This window comes from Chiloscyllium plagiosum, unplaced genomic scaffold (assembly GCF_037043375.1).
Source record: "Chiloscyllium plagiosum isolate Xiang-an unplaced genomic scaffold, Cpla_swu_hap1 HiC_scaffold_4, whole genome shotgun sequence".
Lineage (NCBI taxonomy): Eukaryota > Metazoa > Chordata > Chondrichthyes > Orectolobiformes > Hemiscylliidae > Chiloscyllium > Chiloscyllium plagiosum.
Genome location: NW_028270142.1, coordinates 57,819,371 through 57,846,385, shown reverse-complemented (window position 1 = coordinate 57,846,385; position 27,015 = coordinate 57,819,371). Strand labels below are relative to the sequence as shown.

Genomic DNA, 27,015 nt, shown 5'->3' with positions numbered 1-27,015 from the left:
GATCCCCCCTCATTCTTCTGAATTTCAATGAATATAATGCCAATCTACTCCTGCCTCTCCTCATAAGCCAACCCCCTCAATTCCAGAATCAACCTAGTGAATCTCCTCTGCACCCCTCCTTATGTCAGTACATCCTTTCAGTCCAGGTGTGGCCTCACCAGCACCCTATACAGCTGTAACATTACCTGTCTGCTCTTAAACTCAACCCGTTTAGCAATGACAGACAAAATTCCATTTGCTTTCCTAATTACTCGTACCTGCAGATCAACCTTCTGCGATTCATGCGCAAGGATACAGAGGTCCCTCAGCAAATCAGCATGCAACTTTTTAACCATTCAAGTAATAATATATTTGCTGTTACTCCTATCAAAATATATGACTTCACATTTACTAACATTATATTCCATCTACCAGACCTTTGCCTACTCATTCAGTTTATCTATATTCCTCTGCAAAGTTTCACAGTCCTTTGCACACTTTGCTCTGTCACTCATCTTAGTGTATTTAGCAAATCTTGACACTGTACACATGGTCCCCAACTCCAAATCATCTATATAAATTGTAAACAATGGTGGTCCCAACACTGATCCCTGAGGCACACCACTAGTCACTGATTGCCAGCCAAAATAGCACTCACTTATCCTCACTCTTTTTGCTTCCTATCGGTCAACCAATCCCCGATCCACGCTAATACTCTATCCCGAATACCATGCATCCTTATGCAACAGCCTCGTGTGGCACCTTGTCTAAGCATTTTCCCCACTAGAGGTTAAACTCACTGGTCTATATTCCCCATCTTTTGTCTACTTTAAACAATGCTATTTTCCAATCTGCTGGGACTGCTCTCGAGTCCAGCGAATTTTGAAAAATTACCACCAGTCTTCCTCCTATTTCTCCCATCATCTCTTTTAGTACCCTGTGATGCATTCCATCAGGGCCAGGAGACTTATCTATCCTAAGCTCCATTAGCTCACCCAACACTAGCTCTCCCATAATAGTAATTGTTTCCAGGTCCTTGCCTACCTTTGTCTCTTCATCACTTACTGACATGTTAATTGTATTCTCCACTGTGAAGACCGATGCATAGTATTTGTTCAATGCCTCAGCTATTTCATCATATTCTATAATTAACTAACTGCCCCTTCTCATTCTCTAAAGGACCAACATTTACTTTAGCCATTCTTCTTCATTTTATAGAAATCTTTGTAGCTGTCTTTATATTGTTAGTTTTTTTTCTCTATCTTTTCTTAAGTCTTTTTGTGGCTGTCTGACCTTTAAATTTTTCCCAATCTTCTAGATTCCTGCTGTTTTTGGCCACTTTGTATGCCTTCTGTTTCACTTTGATAGCCTGCCTTATTTCCTTAGACACCCATGGCAGATTACTCCTCTCCTTACAGCTCTTCCATTTCACCAGAAAGTACTTTTGCTGAGCACTTTGGAAAACATTCTTTGAAGGTCCTCCACTGCTTGTCAACTATTGCACCATAAAGTCTCTGTTTCCAGTCTACCTTAGCCAGGTCCTCCCTCGTTCTATCATTGTCCCCCTTATTCAAGCACAGGACCCTGGTATTGGATTTTATCTTTACACTATCCAGCTGTATTTTAAATTCAACCATATTGTGGTCACTCCTTCCAAAAGAATCCCTGACTGAGGTCATTAATTATCCCTGTCTCATTAGTGGTTTTCTTTGGGTTTGTCCCATAAGTACTGGAGGATAGTGCTCTTGGAGTATCCATTTTGCTTAAATCCTTTTGAATAGGTGTTCCTGTTCTGCCTTCTGGAGTTCTATTTGCTGCAGTGTGTCTTTGACCATTTAAATAATGTCCTAATGCAGCTCTGTTTGTGGGTGCTGGGGTGGTTGCTGTTATAGGTCAGTGAGGACTGCAGATGCTGGAGATCAGAGCTGAAAATGTGTTGCTGTGCTTTTCCAGTAACACATTTTCAGCTCAGTTATAGGTCAGTAACTGCTCTGCAGTTTCCTACTTTCTGCGCCCTTCCTTCTTGAATCACAGTGATATTTTAGCATTTTTTTTCCAATCCAGCATCCAAAGAATTTTGGAATGGATCCATTATCTTCGCTAGCACTTCCAATAAAACCCTACGTTATTGGCTGTCAAGCGCTCAGGACTTGTCTGCCATCAATCCTCATAGTTTACTTAGTACTTCTTTTCCTGAGTGGTAATTGTTCAAATATTCTCCCTTTCTGTAATCTCTGCATGACCTGTTACTGTTGGGATGGTGGTAGTGTCCTCCAGCTGAAAACTAAAGGAAAAGATTAATTTAGTGACCTCTGTGATTTTCTGTGGTCCCCATTATCAACTCACCAGTCTCATCCTCCAAGAGAGCAGCATCTGCTTGAGCTACACTCCTTCCTTTTATATATTTGAAAAAGCTTTTGCTATACATTTGCACTAGTTTGCTTTCATAATTTATCTTCACTCTTGCTATGACTTTGGGAAAATTTTAAAGATCAGCTATCTTCCAACCTGCCTCTTGCCTTTTTTTTAAATCTTTGTTATCTTCAACTTTCTTGCTTAATCACTTTTTTCTTCCCTTCCCTTCCCTTCCCTTCAATATATATCTTCCTAGTTTTGTTCTGTGAATTCCAAAGATTTCTTACATGAATACTCATAGAATTCAGTCTACTTCAGTAATTGAACTTTCCCTAAACTGATCTGTGTTCCTTTCTCACAGATAAACTATATTTGCTTCTGACCCCAGTCAATGTCCTCCAAAAACTGCCGTAAAAGTTTTCAGTCTCTGTTTTCTAAGCTAAAAATCAATCCTGGACTATTCTCAACCAAAAGCAAGCTAATGCCTTCAATGTTTACACTCCCTATTGTAAATCCCATTGTTTATTTATACTATCAGCTTCTAACATTCCAGAAGCTTTCAGTCACCACCTGTCTGATATTGGGTCACCATTCTAGAATGTGCTCTCTTAATCAACACCCATGTTTGAAATCCAAACTTTTAAATGGTGATACTTTATCTCCTATGTTTTGGACACGTATAATCACAGTTAGGTGGACTCTCTTATCCTGAATGGTGTCAAGCTTCTTGAGTGTTGGAGCTGCATCCATTCAGACAAGTGGAGAGAATTTCATCACACTCCTGATGGCGGACAGGCATTGGGGAGGGAGCAAATTAGTTACAACAAAATTCTAACCTCTGATCTCACTTCGTAGTTGCAGTATTTTTATGACTAGTCCACTTCATTTTATGGTCAGTGGTAATCCCCAGGTTAATGATGGTAGACTCTGTGATGTTACTGCCACTGAATGTCAGAAGGTGATGGTTAGATGGCAGGTTCTTGTTGAAAATGGTTATTGTTTATCAGTGTGGTACAGGTTTTACTGGCCACTAATCACAGCAAGTATAATATGGTATAATTATTGTGGGCGCAGATAAACTGTATACCATTGGTGTAACTGAAACTTAGGCAAGAATAGCTATTCAGCATGGGTGAATATAGAGCTTTTGTATAGTTTCTGTACCATTTTAAAATAAAAGATTTCTATTTGAATGCATTAAGCAGCAATTCTAAATTACGTTGCATCCCTCAATTGACCTAAGTACAGGAGTTGGGAGGTCATGTTGTGGTTGTACAGGACATTGGTAAGGCCACTGTTGGAATATTGCATGCAATTCTGATCTCCTTCCTATCAGAAAGATGTTGTGAAACTTGAAAGGGTTCAGAAAGATTTACAAGGATGTTGCCAGGGTTGGAGGATTTGAGCTATAGGGAGAGGTTGAATAGGCTGGGGCTGTTTTTCCTGGAGCGTCGAAGGCTGAGGTTTACAAAATTATAAGGGGCATGGATAGGATACAAAGACAAAGTCTTTTCCCTGGGGTGGGGGAATCCAGAACTAGAGGGCATAGATTTAGGGTGAGAGGGGAAGGTTATAAAAGAGACCCAAGGGGCAAAGTTTTCACGCAGAGGGTGGTACGTGAATGGAATAAGCTGCTCGAGGAAGTGGTGGAGGCTTGTACAATTGTAACAGTTAAAAGGCATCTGGATGGGTATATGAATAGGAAGGGTTTGGTGGGATATGGGCCGGGTGCCGGCAGGTGGGACTAGATTGGGTTGGGATATTTGGTCAGCATGGATGCGTTGGACCGAAGGGTCTGTTTCCGTGCTGTACATCTCTATGACCTGTCAATAGTCGAATATTAATATAAAGGTATAAGCAAGCACCACAGGATATTCAGGGAAGGTTAATTACTTAAAATGTTGTAATTAAACTCTTCTGCACCTTTCCACAGAAGATGTTGGCTCAAACAGTCACACAAGTTGAAGATACGCTATGCCACACTGTATCATACGTGGTGAGCGTGAGTTGGCAAACATCAAACAGAAAATGCTAAACTCTGTTCTCTTAATCTTGACTTCCTGTACAATGTCTCAAGATGTCAAATAGTTGCATGTGGAAAATGTGGTATCAACAAACATTAAACTGAAAATGAACATACCTGTTCATCATTATATCTGCAGTAGATGTAATATGAGAAATATTCATCATATATGCTCATCAAAGATTGTGAGGAAGAAAGAAAATCTGAAGTACCTCTGCTTAACTGAGATAGTATCTTTGCTTTTGCTGCATGAGCTCCTCACCCCCCCCTCATTTATAACTTCCTAAAACCGTTTCTTATTTCCTTTTTTGGTTGCTTCAGTCATCTTTTCTCTTTCTGCATTCTCCTCGCTTACTATCTCAGTACCATCAATCAGGCTTCTTCTGTATTCAATTAAGTGTGTATCTGCTAAACCCTGCTCTTTTAATCTTGATTTCCTGTGCAATGTCTCAAGATGTCAAATAGTTGCATATGGAAAATAAGTGATATCAACATTCTAATCTTAGTGCACTCATAGGTGCTGCTGCTAGAATGTTGTGCCACATGATTCTTGTTTTGTTCATTCATGGGACGTGGACTTTGCTGACTAAACAAGCATTTATTTCCCATTCCTAATTGTCGTTGAACTAAGCTTGCTAGGCCATTTCACAGGAAAGTCAAGTGTAACCACGTTGCTGAGAGTCTGGAGTCATATATAGGTCAGGGCGGTAAGGAAAGTTTCGTTCCCTAAGGGCATTAATAAACCAGATGGGGAATTTACTACAATTGATCATGGTTACATGGTCACCATTGGCCTAGCTTTTCATGTTGGATTTGTTTTTATTGAATTCAGATTTCACCAGCTGCTATAGTGGAATTTGAACCCATCTCCACTTCACATTACTAGTCGAGTGACATTATCAGTATGCAACCATCACCTTGAATGCTGTTCATTTATAACATGCTACTTTACCATCAATTTCAAGTGTATTAGTTCATATTCACCACAGGATGACACTCAAAAAGTGAATTTGCCAAAGAACATCAAACATGTTATTCTAGCAATTCTCCAGCAACTCGCCTCGGGATAGTAGAAATCATTTAGTAGAAATCATTTTTGTGTGTATGCCACCACTATTTTCTTTTTGACAATGTAAAATAATTTCTTTCTTGAGGTCCTTTGCGTTTCTATGATGCATTGCCACAACTGAAAAGCCTTTATGCCCAACATTTCCTAAATGGCTGCACCAGCATCTGGGTCATTCTTTGAGGTACTTAGTTGTCCTTGTTTGTTTATTTACTTGCTCAGTTTGCTGGTCTTCTAGTACTGCGGCCCTGTAATTATCTCTGCTCCCTACCCTCTAGTCACCAAATAACTACAGTGAATAGAGGAAAAAATGATTTCTGAGTACTTTGCCTTTCTCTCCATGCTGATCTTGTCAGTGACCCTAAGAATAGTCTTAATTTTCACTTTTGCTTATTACAGCTGAAGTTGCTTAACTCTTGTTAACATGTTAAATTTTAATGCCTTTCCGTCTTGTTGATTTCCCCCAATCTCGCTTTTTCTGATTGTTTCTGTCAATTACAACTACATGAATTTTTAAAGTGTTTTTGAATTATGTATACATCAAAGTATGTCTGCTTCTCTTTTTTTTGTCTTTCTGCATGTCTCTCACAGATTCTGGTATTTACTTACCATAACAATCCTTTTGACACATTCTCTGAGATATAGAAAAGATAACCACTTAGTTTTCATTTGAAAAATCTCTTATGTTAATCTTCAGCTCGCTGATTATTTGCAGATAAGTGATTGTTTTCCACTGCAAATAAAGTCCTAGAACCTAGGAAGGAAGACACCTTTTAATCTTGCTGCTGAATCAAGTCCTAATCGGAAACTTGAACATGAAATCTAAACTGATATTAAAGCGGAACACTGATCAAGTGCAGTCCATTTGAAAGCCTTATCTGTATCAGATGAAATGCTAAACCAAGGATTCTCTGTTTTATCAGGTGGCCTTAAAAGAACCCATTTTACTATTTTGGAGAGGGGGTAGGATAATTATACCTCACCCTGTATCACAAAGATAAATTATCTAGTAATGTGAAATTAAATTGGTTGCCCTTGATATCTAAGCAGTATTTGCAGTATGTGGCATCAAGGACTTCTGGCAAATTGAATTACTGGAAATCAAAAGAAAGAAGATGGTTGTGATCATGAAGGCCAATCATTTCAAATCCAGGAGACTGCTGCAGGAGTTCCTCAGGGTCATGTCCTAGGGCCAACCATCTGTATCTGCTTTCTCAATGACCTTCCCTCCTATAAATTATTCAAATTTTTGCACAACGTTTAACAATGTTCTCAACTCCTCAGATACTGAAACATTCCATATGCAGCAAGACCTTGACATCTCTCAGTCTTGAACTGATGAGTGGCAAGAAACATTTGCATTACACAAATGCTGTGCACTGACCGTATCCAACAAAGAAGACTCTAACCCCCTTTAAGCTACACGTCAACCTGCCTTAGAACTATATTGCTGTCACTTGACTGTCACTGCATTAGAATCCTGGAACTCCCTTCCAATTAGCACTGAGTATATCTACACTATATCAACTGCCAAGGTCATGTAGTTTGTTCACCAAACCACCTCGAGCATTTGGGAATAGGCAATATATATTGGCTTTGGCAGCATGAAAGAAAAAAAGTATTATATTGGTATGTGATATTGATCAGCATAGATTTGGCACGTTTTTCACATTGCACCAGTGAGTATACTTCAAGTGTATTTGTCTATAAAGCTCATTAAGTTTTCCTAAAATCATGAATGCACTAGAAAATGGATATATTGTTTCTTTCTTGTAAAAGAAAGAAATTCACAATTTCTTGCTGGCCAGACAGCTATCCTGCCACCTGTTGCACTAGTGTTATTTATTTATAAATAGCCAGCGAAATGGAAACCAGACTGCAAAAAGAGTTAGGAGAAACAGATTGCACTGAAGTAAGGAATAGGAAAGTTAATTGGGATCAGTGTAAGAAGAAATGCAGGAGGAGCTAAATTATGTTTACAGCTCATTTCTGTGAATGCATGGAACATATCCTAGATAATCAAGTAAGAATAGGAAATCATTATGGAATGGAAAGTAAAAAATCCTGGATACAAGATGTTTAGGAAAGATAGGTAAAGCAATAAAGGTGGTGGGGTGACAGAAGGAGAATAGAGGGGTGCAGTTGACTAACTATTTGGTCAGAATTAAGAAACATTACACTGCTATCATGTGGTAAACATTATGCTGTTGGCCACTGTCGGACTTTAGCTCAATCTACCAATTTACTTTCTTCTATGTGTGAGCCAGGTCCTGCATGTTCTTTAAATGAAGCAATAGGAGAAGATATTCGGTCTCACACTTTTAGTTTATTTTAGGAATAAGTGGATAAAGCATACAGAGCTCTGGGTCTAGACCTTTCTGTCCCTGACAAACTATACAGTGTGTCAGTTCGGAAAAATACACACACTTCTGTGCATGATCCAGTCTTTTTATATAATAAAAAACATCATGCAATCACTGATATGGGATTATCTTCTGTTTGGCTGTTGATCTGACTCCATTCTCCGCCTCCCTACGTTCCCGGATGTCCGACCCCACTTGACTTTGTTTTGCCCGCGAAACGGAGAACCACGTGACCCCCGCACGCATCCGGTGCGTGAAACAGAGCATCACGTGACCCTGCTGCACGCCTCCGGCGCGTGAAACAGAGCATCACGCGACCCTGTTTTGCAACGGAGCAGAGCACCACGTGAGCTTGTTCTGCGCGCGTGCATAACAGAACATCCCCAAAGGCTTCCGAATGCCAAGCATATTTACATTCGCAGCCAGGTATATATTGACAAGCAAGCCATCTATTTACATCACCAACTAGAAGAAAGGATTTAACGGGGGAAAAAAAAAATTAAAAAGTAGTGAATTGCAAAAACTAAATTAATGACTGGCTGTATTGGTGATTTTGTTATCCTACTCTAGGCTGGGATAATAGTGTAAAGAATGGAGAGAGAAAAGAGTGCCTGAGGTGTGTTCAGAAGAAATTCCTACATCATTGTTCCCAGTCCATTGAGGAAGAAGTCAATTCCTGGATCTGATTCTAAGGAATGACATGGAACAGTAGCAAATGGGGATAATTTGGGGGAATGATTATCATATCATAAGGTTTAGGTTAGTGATGTGGAAAAGTTGAAAAGCAATCCAATGAGCAAGAGCAACAAAAAGTGAGTGGCAAAATTAAAAGTACTATGTAGAGAGAGAATATGAAGAGGAGACTTGCAAATTCTCTTGATTTTAAGTCATGAGGAGTTGCATTATTGTTCTTGAATACTGTGATTCTGTTCCTGTAACTAAGAGATCTAAATTTCAAATAGATCAATGCAATATATATTCTCTTGTGAAAGTTGATGTCATATGAAAGCTATATCCATGACTTTTGGCCTAAAAACACTTTGTCTATTTTATATAAATATTTACACTAATTATACAGGGATGAAAGCATGTTATGATTTGTAATTAATTAGCTTGTAAATTTAAAAACGTGCAGGAAGACGTTTAGATTGTCCCTCTGCTAGTTCTGGTAGTAGTTTCCTAGCCAACTGACAGATTGTATATCACATGATCTATCACAATGTCTTAGAACGAACGAAAGGTACACAGCTCAATTTAAACTGGAGCAAACCAGATTGCCAAGCATTGGTAACATGGTCATATAATCACCCACAGTGCCATCTGATTCTACACCCTCAGAAGCAAAGAAAAATTGTATTTCAGAATTCAAGACCAGTACCATTTAGAGCACAAACTTCACGAAAAGGTGCAATTTAGAACTTAGTCAGAAAACAAATGACAATCTACTTCCTGAACTCAATGATAAAATCATTCATTCATTCTCAACTGTGTCACCTGACATTGAGAGAAGAATGTAAATTGGTTGGCCTGTGTCGGAAATTTGGATAAAATATCAATGGCATGACAACAAACAAAATTATTACCAAGATTGGTGAAAGTATCCTCCTTGCAATGTCAGCAGCCACAAAAGGATATAGCTCACTGCTGTTTCTACCCTGTACACTGGATAGCTGAAATTAAAGTGATGGTGATATCTGACCGCAAAGTTCTCCCTTAAGGGAAATTTCAGAAAGACATTTCTCCGTGACCATGAGAGAGGCAGGATGGGTGAAAACAGTTGCAATAAAGAAATTGTGTTGGATTTGAGACCAGAAGAATCAGGCAAAGAAGAAAGGTCGGTCATCTGGAATGCTCACATTCCCACTTGTCAGCAATAAAGTTAGTGATGTGAGATCAACCATCATTTTGGCAGATTTTTTCCAGCTACCTGTTATTCAGCCCTTGGATATGTATATAAGTAAACCAGTTGAGAACAGTATCTGAAAATGTGAAACAGTTACATGCTATAAGGTGAAAGATTATTGACTAAAGGTAAAAATATACGAGTAGTCTCACTAAGTGTCAAAAGATTGTGGATGCATGAAATGATCTTTATTGATAATCTTGGAATTATGTAAATATTTGGAACATTTGATGCATTTGGCAGTGGCAAACAAAATTACATGTGGAATTATGTTGCCAAATTATTTGTAGGATTGGTAATTCGAGTAGTGATCAGAGTAATTTTGAATAATTTGTGTGAACTTTTATATTTAATTTTATTACGTATGTATTAGATTAGATTACTTAGTGTGGAAACAGGCCCTTCGGCCCAACAAGTCCACACCGACCCGCCGAAGCGCACCCACCCAGACCCATTCCCCTACATTTACCCCTGTACCTAACACTACGGGCAATTTAGCAGGGCCAATTCACCTAACCTGCACATTTTTGGACTGTGGGAGGAAACCGGAGCACCCGGAGGAAACCCACGCAGACACGGGGAGAATGTGCAAACTCCACACAGTCACCTGAGACGCGAATTGAACCCGGGTCTCTGGCGCTGTGAGGCAGCAGTGCTAACCACTGTGCCACCCTGCCGCCCACACGGTGTGGCGGATGAAAGTGTATATTGCTTGTAATGGTATAAAGTAAATGCAGGAGAATTAGTGTGAATTCTATATGTTTACTTTCATCTATTTTGATGGTCACGTTGGGCTCAAATCAAAAATTTAATGGGGAAGCTGGATAAACATGTAAGGGAGATAGAAATTTAAAAATATGTAAATGAGACTGGATGAAGTAGGTTTGAAAGAGCCTCGTAATATAAATATCAAAGCTGACTAGCCCATTTTGTAATGTAAATACTGTATAATGTAACTTCTAATATTTATAGACATCATGTTTGAGTGGATGATACGGAGGTGTATAAAATGGATGCAAGTTTGCTCACTGAGCTGGAAGGTTCATTTTCAGACATTTTGTCACCATACTAGGTAACATCGTCCATGAGCCTCCGGTTAAGTGCTGGTGTTATGTCCCGCTTTCTATTTGTTTAGGTTTCCTTGGGTTTGTGATGTAATTTCCTGTTCTTTTTCTCAGAGTGGTGAATGGTAGACAAAAGATGCTTGACAGTCATTTTAAACTGAACAGACTACATTGAGAAAACAAATGCTCTGCTTGCAAATACCGACATTTGCCAACAGGTGGTGATAGACCCGACCCCACAACTAGAGAACCGAATCACTGCCTTACTCAAAAGAAAATTCAGAAATCTGGAGAATTAAACAAGACAGACTTCCAAAAAATGAAACCAGATGGATCCAACACAACATGCTCCTGTGGATTACTCAAAATTCACAAACCAGGAGCCCCTTTCATACTCATAATCTCATTACCTGGAACACGCTAACACAGGTTAGCCAAGAAACTACACCAAAGATTAAAACACTTAGTAGAAGACTCAAGCCACTCCATTCACTCCACCGAAGAATTCCTGAACACCATCAAAGACACCAAGATAGAAGAGGCTGAAATAACGGTCTCCTTTGTAACAGCCCTGTTTACATCCATCAACATCAACCTGACCAAAGAAACATTGATTATTAGAAGAACCAGTGTTACAGATACTAACACCACCAACGTCATGAGCAAAGACAACATTGTCAAGCGGGTGGACCTATGCCTTAACACCTACTTCACTTTCAATAACAAAATCTACAGACAAACCAACGGAACACCCATGGGATCTCCAATATCAGGGTTCTTAGCAGAGGCTGTAATGCAGAGACTCTAACAAACTGCTGCCTGACCTGCTGTGCTGTTCCAGCAATAAAGTTTCAACTTTGATCTCCAGCATCTGCAGACCTCACTTTCTCCTGCTCTGCCAACCATCCAACCCAAACTTTGCATCTGCTACATAGATGAACCCTTTGTCATCACCAAACGAAACAAATTAGAGGAAACCTTCAATAATATTTTTACTGGGATAAAATTCACAAAAGAGGAGGAAAAGAACAAACTGCCATTCCTAGATGTCACAGTAGAGTGAACAGTCAATGGGGAACTTCAAACCAGTGTCTACAGGAAAACAACACATACGGACCACATACTGAACTACAGAAGTAATCATCTGAATACCCACAAACTAAGCTGCATTAGAACATTATTTCAACGAGCCACCACATACTGCAGCACAGAGGAACTACAAAGAACAGAGGAAAGTCACCTATAAAGTATATTCAAAAAGAGTGGGTATCCAATGAACACAGTCTGCCGATTTCTCAGCAACAAACCCAAACAAGCAGACAGGCAAAACATGTCCAGAAACCCTAACCACTCTCCCCTACATCAAAGACATCTCAGAAATGACTGCCAGAGTACTTAGACCTCTTGGCATCATGGTAGCTAAAAACACACTAAAATAGCAGCTAATGAACTTAAAAGACCCTTATAACAGGTAATAAACAAAACGAATGTCACTTACAAAATACTTTGCAAGAACTGTAGCAAACACTACGTTGGACAAACCGGCAGAAAACTAGCCATCAGAATACATGAACATCAACTAGCCACAGAAAGACATGACCCATTATCACTAAAATACTTACATATGGATGAGAAAGGACACCACTTCGACTGGGACAACACATCTATCTTAGAGCAAACCAAAAAGAGAGACGCACGAGAATTCCTAGAAGCATGGCATTCCAACCGGAACTCTAACAAACACTTGATTTGGACCCCATCTACCATCCTCTGAGAAAAAGATTCGGAAATGACATCACCAACCTAAACACATAAATAGAAAGTGGGGCATAACACCAGTACTTGACTGGAGGCTCACTGATTATGTGACCATAATGTGACACAAAGTCTGAACCTTCCAGCTCCATGAACAAACTTACATCCAGAACCTTAACCTGAGCTACAAATCTTCTGAAAACTGGCTAGGTGTATAAAATATGACAGGATTTAGATAGAATAAATAGAAATTGATTGTAATGACTGAAAGAATGATGATCAGATTTAGTCTCATTCAAATTAATTTGGAAAAAGAACCAAAGGATTTGGGGTGAGGTGCTCGTGAACTGACTTAATATTTCTCCGAAAGCAATGTGCAAACCTGATTAGCTTTGTGGCTTCCTTCTGTACTGCACCATGCTTTTGTTTATTATAATTTTGAACAATGAAATGCTTTATGCTGTTCCCTGTGAACTGAGATATCATTATAATACATGTTATATTACATTTTAACTAGCATGCGAGAGATCCACATCAGCTCTGAATAGAGCGCATGTGGAGTTGTAGACCATACTGAACATTTATTAAACAATTTCATGTAGGACCATTGATTTGCCTGTCTGCTGGCTTTAAAAAGGAATTAAGTGATTGATTGATTGAAAATATTGTATTTTGTATGCTGAGCCATTGATGAACTGTAAATAGATATAAATTTAACAAAAGTTTGTGGTGAATAATTGCAATGTAGATTTGTTTCTGGCACTTTCTAAGGTTGTACTTTATCTGATATTTAATCTATGTCTAATTTTTGTAAACAAATTTTTATTTAAATTTATACCTTTTTTCCTCCTACAAATGCATTTGCCTTTCCTGATCAAAGTCTAGGAGAGTAAGTTCCAGTTCTAATTAACATTTGCATGCAGGTTATGTTATCTTTCCTTTTTAGTTATGTGGAGAACCTAATCTATGTTGTTCCCCAATTGCATTAAATTTGCTGGTAATTCTTACTCTGACATTAATGAAGTTTGTTATATTGAATAGCAATAAGAACTGAGTATGACCATGAGAGAAAAAGATAGTAATTAACAGAGTTTTATTTTGTGGCGATATTTGGATCTAAAAAGCTTAATCTGAGCCTGGATAACTAAAGTTTTTAAGTTAGGCAAATGGAGGTGAAACTCTAATATCAGAATCTCAACTTGAATTTAGACTCTTGAAATAACTGCACAGAGGCTGGTGTCCCATCATCAAGTCAGCCTTTATTTACACGTGCATCGTACATGGGGGTCTGACCAGCTAGTTGAGAGGGAGTCTCTAGAGTGAAGAGAATCGCTGAATCTCCATTTGAGATGTCATCCAGGACTCCCTAACTGGCCCAGGTTAACGGCCCCAATCAGGAATCTCTTACTGAACGATATCCACCTGGCCCTTGTTCCAATGACTACAACTCCACAGTATAAATTGCCTCCAGTTTTACAAGTCCTGTGCTACAAATTCTACAGCACTAGGGTGTTCTTAGAACAGTTGCATATAGCAAATCAGACTTGAACAGACCTGGGCCAATGTTAGGACAGATCTAAGTTCATCCATCATTCCTCACTGTCTGATTTGTACATCAGATTTGAACAGTTTCCTTTCCTGCTATTGGTTGACCCTAATTTACTGGTGTAAGTATTTTTTCCAGGGTGTTAAATGCTATTTGTTCATTATAGTCACACTATCACCATTGATCTTAAACTGTCAATAATAGCATTTAAATAATTACATTCCAAATACTTTGTTGGGGAATGACCGTGGAACTTAATTTTTTTTGCACGTTGTATCTTATCAGAGTCCTGGTATTAGTATTCTATTTGTTTGAAATTTGTTTTGCGCTCTGTTTGCTTTTCCAATGTGTATGGTGTTCGTAGTGAAAACTCTATTGGTTTGTCTTAGGATTCCCAAAGTAGACAATCTGGATACAGTATGCACCAGCTTCAAGGCAATAAGGAATATGGCAGCGAGAAGAAGGGATATCTCATGAAAAAAAGTGATGGGTATGTATTTTTCTATATTTAATAAACAAACAATGAATCTTGCTTCAAAACTAAGTGACAATTATTCGCATTAGAGTAATGTAATGGAATCTTTTTACATCCACTTTAAAGAATAGATGTTTGATTTGATTTCTCATTTGAAAGACAGCACGCCAATGTTATGCTGAAGTGTCAGCCAGGATTATGTGCTCGATCGTAGTCATACAGCACAGAAATAGACCCTTTGGTCCAACTTGTCCATGTTGCAAAAGTTTCCCAAAGTACACTGGTCCCACTTGCCTGCATTTGGCCCATATTTCTCTAAATCTTTCCTATTCATGTACCTGTCTAAATGTCTTTTAAATGTTGTAACTGTACTTTCATCTACCACTTTCTCTGGCAGCTCATTCCACATAGAGTAGTTTATATGTACTTTTTAAATCTTTCTCCTCTCTCCTTAAATATAAGCCCCTAGTTTTGGACTCCTGACTCTAGGGAAAAGACCTTTGCTATTCACCTTATCTCTGCCCTTATGATTTCATAAACTTCTGAAGTCACCCCTCTACTTCCTATGCTCTGGTGGAAAAAATCCCAGCCTATCCAGTTTCTCCTTGTAACTCAAACCCTCCAAGCCCAGCAACATTTTAGTAATATTTTTTCCTGAACTTCCTCCACTTTTTAATAATTTTCCAAAGCAGGATAACCAGAACTGTACATTGTACAGGTCATTCTTCTATAACACGATGGTTACGTTCTTGTGCAACCCCGCATTATAGAAAAATCCTATTTTAGAAGCAACACTTAGTGTTGCCAATGTAAACTTGTTACACTTCATACACGTTTTAAAAGTTTGCACTTTAGAAACAGTAACTCCAATTCCTCAATCATGTTACAGCGAATTTGCATTAACAAAACGCATGTTGTAGCAGTACTCCAAAAGTGGCTCCACCAACATCTCGTACAACCTCAAGATGACATCTCAACTCCTATACTCAATGCTGTGAGCAATGAAGGCAAGTGTGCTAAATGCCTTCTTACCCACCCTGTTTATTTGTGACGATACTTCCAAAGAACAAGGTACCTGAACCTCTAGCTCTCTGCTTGACAACAGTACCCAAGGTCCGACCAATAACTGTACAAGTCCTGCCCTTGTTCATTTTACTAAACTGCAATATCTCACATTTAACCAAATTAAATTCCAACTGCCACCACTCAACTCATTGGCCCAATTGATCAAGATCCCTTTGTAATCTTAGATAACATTCTTCACTGTCTGCTATACACCAATTTTGGTGTGATGGAAAATTACCAACCACGCCTCCTAAACACTCATCTTGGGAAATAAGGCAGGGCAGGTGACTGAGGTGTCAGTAGGGGAGTACTTTGGGGCCAGTGACCATAATTCTATTAGATTTAAAATAGTGATAAAAAGGATGGACCAGATCTAAAAGTTGAAGTTCTAAATTGGAGAAAGGCCAATTTTGACGGTATTAGGCAAAAACTTTGAAAAGCTAATTGGGGGCAGATGTTCGCAGGTAAAGGGATGGTTGGAAAATGGGAAGCCTTCAGAAATTAGATAATGAGAAACCAGAGAAAGTATATTTCTGTCAGGGTGAAAAGAAAGGCTGGTAGGTATAGGGAGTGCTGGATGACGAAAGAAATTGAGAGTTTGGTTAAGGAAAAGAAGGAAGTATATGTCAGGCATAGACAGGATAGCTCGAGTAAATCCTTAGAGTATAAAGGCAGTCGGAGTATACTTAAGAGGGAAATTCGGAGGGCAAAACAGGGATATGAGATAGCTTTGGCAAATAGAAATAAGAAGAATCCAAAGGGTTTTGACAAATACAGTAAGGACAAAAGGGTAACGAGGGAGAGAATAAGGTCTCTCAAAGATCAGCAAAATGGCCTTTGTGTGGAGCCGCACAAAATGGGGGCGATAAGAGTATTTTGCATCACTATTTACTGTGAAAAAGGATATGGAAGATATAGACTGTAGGGAAATAGATGGCAACACCTTGCAAAATGTCCATATTACAGAGGAGGAAGTGTTGGATGTCTTGAAATGCGTAAAGGTGGATAATTGCCGAGGACCTGATCAGGTTTATCCTAGAACTCTGTGGGAAGCTAGAGAAGTGATTGCTGGGCCTCTTGCTGAGATATTTGTATCATCGATAGTCACAGGTGAGATGTTGGAAGACTGGAGGTTGGCTAACGTGGTGCTGCTATTTAAGAAAGGTGGTAAGGACAAGCCAGGGAACTATTGGCCAGTGTATATCCTGTCCCTCCGGAACTCTCCAACAACTTACCCACTATCGACATCAGTGAGCCTTGTTGGAGAATCCTGAGGGACAGGATATACATGTATTTGGAAAGGCAAGGACTGATTAAGAATAGTTAAGATGGCTTTATGCGTGGGAAATCATGTCTCAAAAACTTGATTGAGTTTTTTGAAGAAGTAACAAAGAGGATTGATATGGGCAGAGCGGTAGATGTGATCTATATGGACTTCAGTAAGGCAATCGACAAGGTTCCCTGTGGGAGACTGGTTAGCAAGGTTAGATCTCATGGAATACAGGGAGAACTAGCCATTTGGATATAGAACTGGCTCAAAGGTAGAAGAGAGAGGGTGGTGGTGGAGGGTTGTTTTTCAGACTGGAGGCCTGTGACCAGTGGAGTGCCACAAGGATCGGTGCTGGGTCCTCTACTTTTTGTCATTTACATAAATGATTTGCATGTGAGCATAAGAGGTACAGTTAGTAACTTGGCATATGACACCAAAATTGGAGATATTGTGGACAGCAAAGAAAGTTACCTCAAATTACAACACTATCTTTATCAGATGGGCCAATGGGCTGAGAAGTGGCAGATGGAGTTTAATTTAGATAAATGCGAGGTGCTGTATTTTGGGAAAGCAAATCTTAGCAGGACTTATACACTTAATGGTAAGGTCCTAGGGAGTGTTGCTGAACAAAGAGACCTTGGAGTACAGGTTCAAAGCTCCTTGAAAGTGGAGTTGCAGATAGATTGGATAGTGAAGGTGATGTTTGGTATGCTTTCCTTTATTGGTCAGAGTATTGAGTACAGATGTTGGGAGGTCATGTTGCAGCTGTACAGGACATTGATTGATTAATCCACTGTTGGAATATTGCGAGTAGTTCTCGTTTCCTTTCTGTCCTATTGTGAAACTTGAAAGGGTTCAGAAAAGATTTACAAGGATGTTGCCAGGGTTGGAGCTATCGGGAGAGGCTGAACAGGCTAGGGCTGTTTCCCCTGGAGCGTTGGAGGCTGAGGGATGAGCTCGTAGAGCTTTACAAAATTATGGGGAATGGATAGGATAAATAGACAGTATTTTCTGTGGGGTTGGGAAGTCCAGAACTCTAGGGCATAGGTTTAGGGTAAGAGGGGAAAGAAAAGAGACCAAAGGGGCAACATTTTCACACACAGGGTGGTATGTGTATGGAATGAGCTGCTGGAGGAAGTGGTGAAGGCTGGTACAATTGCAACATTTAAAAGGCATCTGGATGGGTATATGAAGAGGAAGAGTTTGGAAGGATTATGGGCTGGGTCCTGGCAGGTGGGACTAGTTTGGGTTGGGATATCTGGTTGGTGGGGAGGGGTTGTACCTCAGGGTCTGTTTCTGTGCTGTACATCTGACTCTATTAGACTATTGAAATCCTATGCAAATTGATCTTTGGTTTAAGTTTCCAGCATTAAAGATGAAATTCAACTACAGGTAATGCAAGCAAAAATAGTTTAAGAAATTATTTGACAACATTTTGGATTCAAAACTTTATCCATTTTGTTAGAGAATGAAATGAGAACTTGCAGTTTACCCAAAGGCTATCAGCTAGTACACACTTACTATAGAAACAAATTTTATGATTTTGTAAACAAAATGGCATAAGTGACATTACTAGAATAAAATCTAAATCAGCTATGCAAAGAATGGATTTTGACCTCTAATTTCTCCTGTATGGCACATGATAGCAGCAGACAGGAAAAAATGCTTAGAAAATCAGATCAGAGATGGTGATGGTCATAATAACTCAAGGTTAGTCTCTGAAATAACTGCACAGAGGCTGGTATCCTGACATAGTCACCCCATATTTCTATGGCTAGCTAGCTTGGCGTCAGTCCCTAAATTGAAGTGATTCTGAATCTCCTGTTTATCTATCTCTTGTTACAATAAAGAAACCCAACAGGAAACAAATATCTTCACTAAACGAGGGGCAAGAACACTACCAGTTCCCTAAACTGCAATGACTCTAAAGTCCTGGGTTTTTTCCCCCAAGGAGACACTTAGTCTCCTGGCTTTTCTTTTACACTGCACTACCGCCTAACTGTGGTAGTGCTTATTTTTCCCCAGTACCCATGTTGTGTGTGCAGGTGAGAGACAGTGAAAGACAGTGTCCAAATCTTTATTCAGTTTCCACTCCAAGGAAGATGAAAAACACCCAAGTGGCCAGTGACAAGTAATGCACTTCTCAAAGGGCAATGCTATGCAAATCGGTTTATTTTTTTCCTTTAATTAAAAAAATTTACAGAAAAACAGTTAACATTAACAGCTCTATACAAAGAAACAGCAATTTTACAAGGGAAAGGAACAGTAAAGCCAGGTCTTCAACCCCTACCATTCAACCAGTTTACAGGGAAAGGAGGACAAACCTCAAACCCCAGTTTCAAACATTATGTACAAATGTCATTGCTGCTGTTCTGTAAAAAGACAATCCAATTACATAAAACTGGTGTATACAATATAGCCTCAGCAAGCTTCCCGTTCTCGGTCCATCCCAAGACCGGTGACAGCAGTCAGGCCAGCTACCCACCTTCTGGCTCTCAATCTGCCCCTACATACCATTGGGCTCTTAGCCACCTTGATGCACCATCCGGCCAGTGGGCTACCCTGACACACCTTCCTACCACCTCTAGGACAGCCCATCCCCTTCATCAGGGACGACACCATGCAGGGTAGCTCACAGCCTTCCAGATCTCAGCCTGCCCCTACACATCTTCTGGCTCTTGGCTGCTCTGCCATACCTTTTGACACCTCTAGGACAGCCTGTCCCGATTACCCCTTCTCGGGACGACAGTGCTCAGAACGGCTTACCCACCCTACGGCTCTTGGTGACAGTTTTTAGGACGACCCATGAGCCTCCCAGCTCATGGTAAGACCTGCCAGACCCAGGGACACAAAACAGTGCAAGTGCTAGACCCAATAAACAACACGATACAGTTAGTTATCAAAATAAGTCCTTTCTGGTACAGAGTCCAGATATATAGAGAGTCTTCAAAAATATAGAGCCCATTCTCAGGAACAGAGTCCACTCCAGTTTACAATGTGCCTTGGCAGAAGTGGAGTCCACTCCAAACTGCAGAGTCCACTCCCAAAGGCAACAAATACACACCCCACAGGTGTTCTGTCTCCATGGAGTCCTGGCACATCCTTAGAGCCAGGGCTGCTCACAGGAACACGGTACATTTTAAAGTTGATTAACACTCAATGGTTTTGGTCCACTCCTGAAGGAAAAGGTCTTCTCCCAAACTCCAGAATACAGCAACTGCTCACCTCCCAGCACACACACAGGTGTTCAATCTTCAGAGGCCCAGTCCCAGGGCTAGGCTTCCCCACAGGAACAGCTCTTCTGGTAAAATGCATGTCTTCCACAAGGGCTCAGTCCAAACACCAAAAACAGTGAAGACACATACAAAAAAACAAAGAAAACTAGAATCCAATGTCTAAGCCCTACCACAAAAATCAACATTTCTCCTTTTCTCAAAAAAAGGAGAAAAGAGTAACACAGGCTGTAACCAGCCAGTGAAGCAACACTCCCTTAAATGAGAACTGAGTCACACCTGAAACACTGTGCATCAGGAGTTTAAAAATCAATCCCTTCACTGTGTCTCACACCTGCACACACACCATGGGTGCTGGGGATAAAATAAGCACTACTGCACTTAGGTGGTAGTGTGGGGGTTAAATAAAAAAAAATAAAAAGTGGTTAATACCGCACTTAGGTGGTAGTGTGAGGGAAAAAATATATAAGCATAGAATCACTGCCAAAAAAAAAAAATAAACAGGAGTGTCAAAAATAAATATAAATAGGGATTCACACAGCACTGCCCTTAGATAATAAAAAAAGGAAAAAAAAAGACACAAAAATCAATCCTCACTAAAGGATTGTCAGTTAACAAACTGGCTAAATAATTCAGTCAGTTCAGGAATCAGGTTTCCCCCTCAAAAAAGCAGAAACCAACAATAACACACTGACTAGCACCAGCCAGCACAGGGTCAGTCCCCTAAACGGAGAAGACCTCTGACGCTCTGGTTTATTTTTTCCCTCTAAACAGATGTGGAATCTCATGGTTTTTTTTAAATTAAGCAATTACAAAACAGTTTTAAAAAAAAAGTTACCATTTACAGCTGTATACAACAGCAATTTTACAAGGGAGAGCAGCAAAGCCAGGCCCCAAACTCTACCGTTCAACCAGTTTACAGAGGAGGACAAACCTCAAATCCCAGTTTCACACATAAGACAGTGACAATGACATTTGTACATTTAAAAAAAAAAATCCAGTTACATAAAGTGCATACAATACAGACCCAGCAAGTCCCCATCCCTCCCACGTTCCGACCACTCTAAGGCAGCCTACCCCTACACACCTTCTGGCTCTCGGTCCACCCCATGCCCCTTCCAGTTCTCGGTCCACCCTGACACACCTTCCGATCACTTCTAGGACAGCCCACCTTGGTACCCACCCGGGGTGACAGCACAGAGGACGGCTACCTGCCTTCTGGCTCTGTCTGCCCTTACATACCATTGGACTCTCACCCACCCAGATGTGCTATCCTGGCACACCTTCCGGCCACCGCTAGGACAGCACGCCCCCTTCCCTGGGACGACAGCATGCAGGGTAGCCCACAAGCCTTCTGGACCTCAGCTTGCCCCATGCACCTTCTGGCTCTCGGCTGCTCCAACACCTTTCGACCACCTCTAGAACAGCCCATCCCGATTACCCCTTCTCAGGACGACAGCGCTCAGAACTGCCTACCCACCCTCCAGCTTTCGGGACAGCCTGCCAACCTTCAGGTTCACAGGATGGCCTACCCATCCTCCGGCTCTCAGGATGACCCATGAGCCTCCCAGCTCACAGCAAGGCCTACCAGACCCAGGGACACACAAGACAGTGCAGGTGATAGACCCAAGAAACACCACGATACAGTTAATTACCAAAAAAAAAAGTTCTTTCTGGTACACAGTCCAGATCTATACAGTCTTCAAAATATTGAGTCCATTTCCAGGAACAGAGTCCACTCCAGTATACAATGTGCATTGCCAGAAATAGAGTTCGCTCCAAACTGCAGAGTCCGTTGCTAAAAACAGAGTCTGCAACCAAGGGCAGAGTCCACTCCTGAAGGCAGCAAATGCACACCCCACAGCACATAGGTGTTCAGTCTCCATGGAGTCCTGGCCCAACCTTGGAAAACCAGGTCCACTCACAGGAACATAGTACAGGCGCAGTTAACTCATAGGGGTTAGGTCCACTCCTGAAGGCAAGGTCTTCTCCCAAACTCCAGGATACAGCAAGTGCTCACCTCCCAGCACGCGCACACGTGTTCAATCTTCAGAGGCCCAGTCCCAGGGCTAAGCCTCCCCACAGGAACAGCTCCTCTGGTAGAATGTATGTCTTCCACAAGGGCTCAGTCCAAACACCAAAAACAGTGAGGATACATACAAAAAACAAAAAACTAGAGTCCAAGGGCTAAGCCCTACCATAAAATCCACATTGTCCTTTTCTCAAGAGTAAAAAAAGAGAAAAGAGTAACAGCGAGGCTGTAACCAGCCAGTGAAACTATAATCCCCTAATGAGAACTGAGTTGTACCTGAAACACATTTGTGAGCATCAGGCGTTTAACAATCAGTCCTCACTAAAAGGAATGCCAGTTAACAAACTGACCAAGTTATTCAGCCAGTTCAGGAATCAGGTTTCCTCCTCCAAAAAGCGCAGAAACCAATAGTAACATACTGACTGTAGCACCAGCCAGCATAGAGTCAGTCCCCTAAACAATGAATCTCCTGTTTATATTATTTTATTAAACAAATTACAAAAACAGTTTACAACAAACAGTTACATTTACAGCTGCATACAAGAGACAGCAATTTTACAAGGGAGAGGAGCAGCAAAGCCAGGCCCCAAACCCAACCATGCAAACAGTTTACAGGGACATGAGGACAAACCTCAAATCCCAGTTTCACAAAGATATAAAGAGACAACAGCAATGACAGTTGTACATTAGACAGTACTGTTACATACAAAAGTGCAGACAATACAGACCCAGCAAGCCCCCATCCCTCCCACCTTCCGACCACTAAGGCAGCCCGCCCCTACCCACCTTCCGGTTCTCGGTCCACCCCATGCCCCTTCCAGTTCTCGGTCCGCCCTGACACACCTTTCGACCACCTCTAGGACAGCCCGCCCCGATACCCGCCCAGGGTGACAGCGGTCAGGACAGCCTACCCACCTTCCGGCTTCACTAACCACCCTCAGCACCTTCCGACCACCTCTCAGGCAGCCCGCCCCGGTACCTGCCCAGGGTGACAGCGCTGAGGACGGCTACCCGCCTACTGGCTCTCTGTCTGCCCCTACGTACCATTGGGCTCTCACCCACCCCGTTGCACCTCCGACCAGTGGGCTATCCTGGCACACCTTTCGGCTACCTCTAGGACAGCCCGTCCCCTTCCCTGGGACGACAGCGTGTAGGGTAGCCCACAAGCCTTCCGGATCTCAGCCCGCCCCTACGTGCCTTCTGGCTCTCGGCTGCTCTGACACCTTTCGACCACCTCTAGGACAGCCTGACCCGATTAGCTCAGAACAGCCTACCCACCATCTAGCTCTCGGGGCGACTGGCATCAGGGTGGCCTACCCACCCTCTGGCTTTTAGGACAGCCTACCAACCTTCAGATTCACAGCATGGCCTACTCACCCTCCGGCTCTCGGGGTGACAGCTTTCAGGACGACCCATGAGCCTCCCAGCTCACAGCAAGGCCTGCCAGACCCAGGGACACGCAAGACTGTGTGGGTGATAGACCCAGGAAACACCACAATACAGTTAGTTACCCAAAAAAAAAACCTCCTTTCTGGTACACAGTCCAAATTTATACAGTCTTCAAGATATGGAATCCATTTCCAGGAAGAGTCCACTCCAGTATACAATGTGCAATGTCAGAATTAGAGTCCGCTCCAAACTGCAGAGTCCGTTGTTAAAAACAGTCCACAACCAAGGGCAGAGTCCACTCCTGGAGGCAGCAAATGCACACCCCACAGCACACAGGTGTTCAGTCTCAATGGAGTCCTGGTCCAGCCTTGGAGAGCCAGACCCACTCACAAGAACACAGTACATAGTCCCAGGGCTAAGCCTCCCCACAGGAACAGCTCCTCTGGTAAAATGTATGTCTTCCACAGGACTCAGTCCAAGACACATACAAAAAACAAAGAAAACTACAGTCCAAGGGCTAAGCCCTACCATAAAATTAACATTGTCCTTTTCTCAGAAAGAGGAGAGAATAACGCAGGCTGTAACCAGCCAGTGAAACAACAACCCCCTAATGAGAACTGAGTTATACCTGAAACACATTATGTGCATCAGGAGTTTAACAATCAGTCCTCACTAAAAGGAATGCCAGTTCGGGAATCAGGTTTTCCTCCTTCAAAAAAAGGGGGACAGTAACAGACTGACTGTAATACCAGCCAGCACAGAGTCAGTCCCCTAAACTCTGAATCTCCTGTTTATATCAGTCAGCCAGGGCTTTCCTGATTGTCCCAGGTTAACAACCCCAATCAAGGATCAGATAGTCAATAAGAGCCACCTGGTTTGAATCACTACATCCCCACCCCTCCAAGTCTTATGTAGGCTTGATCTTTCTCAGTTTCTCCCACAATGTTTCCACCCCCAAGTCCAGTTCCCCTTACTCAGACTCTGACACGGGTGGTATGTACTGGATCTTAGCCTGTCTCTTGCATCCGGTGCATCTCCTTCTCTTCTGGCAGTAACACTATTGAGGCTGCATCCATCTTGGACACTAGACGGAAGGGGAGAACACACTTTACTATAGGCCTTTTGGCTGTTCTGAGAGATCAGATATGTTTTACTCCTTCCCTATTTGCGAGTTAGCAGCTTTCAGGCGATCCACATGTTTGTTCAAGACCACCTCACATGACCTTGCATTGATCTCACCAGGTACCAGCACCAAACTTTGTTCCCTGAAGTAAACTGTCTCTCTCACGTGTGGCCAGCATTGGTGTTCCTGCATCCACTTCACCCTCTTCCTCTCCCCCCCCCCCCCCCATGTCCAGGAATATCCGCTGTGGAGTCTTCTCTCCATTAGCAACTCTGCTAGAGCTATCCCTGTAGTTGCATGAGGGGTGATCTAACAGGAACCGGGGCAGTTTGGTCTCAAATGACAGAGTGGGCTGTTTCTTTAAGCCTGCCTTCAACGTTCCCACCAGACCATTGGATGATGGATGGTATGGAACTATTTGAACATGCCGGGTGCCATTCAACTTTAGGAAATACTGAATTTCCTGCTGGTAAATGATGTCCTGTTGTCCATGACCAATACTTTCTGGAGTCCATGTATTGCAAATACATGGACTCCAGCTTTTCGGCCGTCATCCCTGAGTTTGCCTAAAGAACACTGCACATCCAACCACTTTGAACCAGCATTCACAATGACCAGCAACATGGACCATGAAAGGACTGGTGTAGTCGACATGCAACCAAAGTTAGGGTTTACCTGGCATTCCCACGAATGTGTGGGGCTGATAGTGGCAATAGTTGTCCTTATTGGCACTCTGGGTACTGCCAACCACCGCTATCTTGGCATCCAATACCTGGCCAACAGACATGACTGCTCAACAATTTTTTTATTTTGGAAACCTCTGATGACCCTGGTGAAATTCGAACAGTATCAGGCGGTGACCTTTACTCGGGACAATTACTCTTGTTCCCCAGAGTAATAAGCCGTCCTGTACAGTGATGTGGCCTCTCCGGGTCCAGAAAGGTTTTGATCCTAGTTGCGATGACCTTTCTGTTTCTCGCCCCCCCCCCCCCCCCAGCCCCCATTACTCCCAGTTGTTTTAGTTTTGCCAGGCCAGGATTTTATTATGTCCACAGTTGGATATTGTCAGCAGTGACCAGAAGGGTATCAAGGAAGTCTAAAACCAGAAAAAACTCTTCTGGTGAGGCATCACCAGTGGAGTATATGCCAGTGGGAGGTGGCTCAAGGCATCCACATTGACCACTTGGCCTGTTGAACACCAAGGTGTTCCAACTTGTACTTGTCTGTAAGAGCATAGGTTGGAAAAGCTCAGCAGATCTGGTCATCGACCCTCCAGCTCCTGGCCGCCCCATGTACTGACTCGCCCGTTCTGACCCATACTCAAACACAATTAATTACAAAACTCACATACATTAACAGAATTCACAAAATCCTCAACAGTTTCCAATGTACAGGCAGAGTCCACGCCCAAAGGCAGCAAACACACAGCCCGCACACAGGTGTTCAGCCTCTTTAGAGGCCTCACCCATCCATCGAGAACCAGGCCCACTCACAGGAACACAGTACATTGTGAAGCTGCAGTTTACTCTCAGGAGTTTGGCCCACTCCAGAAGGCAGAGGCCACAGCACACATGCAAGTGTTCAGCTTCCACAAAGGCCTAGTCCATCCAAAGGACCAGGCCCACTCACAGGAACATTGTAAAGGCAGTTAACTCAGTGGTTTGGTCCACTCCAGGATGCAGCAATTGCTCACCTCACCTCATAGCACACACAGGTGTTGTCTTTACAGAGGCCTAGTCACTCACAAAGGGCCAGGCCTACCCACACAGGAGCAGGTCATCTGGAAAGATGTATTTTCTCACAAAGGCTCAGTCCAAACACACAAACAGTGAAAGCACATTCCAAAAAAAACAAAAACCAGAGTGCAAGGGCTAAGCCCTGCCACAAAATCAGTATAGTGCTTTTGTCAAAAGTAAAAGAGAAAAGATCATCACACCGGCTGTAACCAGCTAGTGAAACAGCAGTTCCCTAATGAGAACTGAGTTACACCTGTAACACATTGTTTAAATGAGCCAGTTTAAAAATCAGTCAGTCTTCAATAAAAAGGAATGCCAGTTAACAAACTGGTGATGTGGTTGAGCCAGTTCAGGAATCAGGTTTCCTCCAAAAACAAACAGAAACCAACAGTAACACACTGACTGTGGCCCAGCTAGCACAGAATCAGTCTCCTAAACTGAGGAGATTCTAAATCTCCTGGTTATATATTTTGAGACACCATGAAGAACAACAGGTGTAGAAATCTTTATTCATTTTACACCACCAGGAAGAAAGGGAACACCAAAGTGGCCAGTGACAAGTAATGCCCTTCTAATCAATGGTCTGGGTGAATCGTGTGGTCCAGCATGGAAGCCAGGCAAGAAGTCAACTCCCTGAT

At 41.9% G+C, this 27,015-nt stretch overlaps 1 protein-coding gene across 3 annotated transcripts in view; it reads left to right on the top strand.

Annotated features, from left to right (window-relative positions):
- LOC122549488 (arf-GAP with SH3 domain, ANK repeat and PH domain-containing protein 1-like) overlaps nt 1-27,015 on the top strand; it is a 365,329-nt gene that overhangs the window by 205,705 nt on the left and 132,609 nt on the right. For all 3 annotated transcript variants that reach the window (XM_087986272.1, XM_087986271.1, XM_087986270.1), the window contains one exon: nt 14,444-14,544. In XM_087986272.1, coding sequence (XP_087842398.1) covers nt 14,444-14,544 — 101 coding nt within the window. The remainder of the gene's footprint in view (nt 1-14,443; nt 14,545-27,015) is intronic.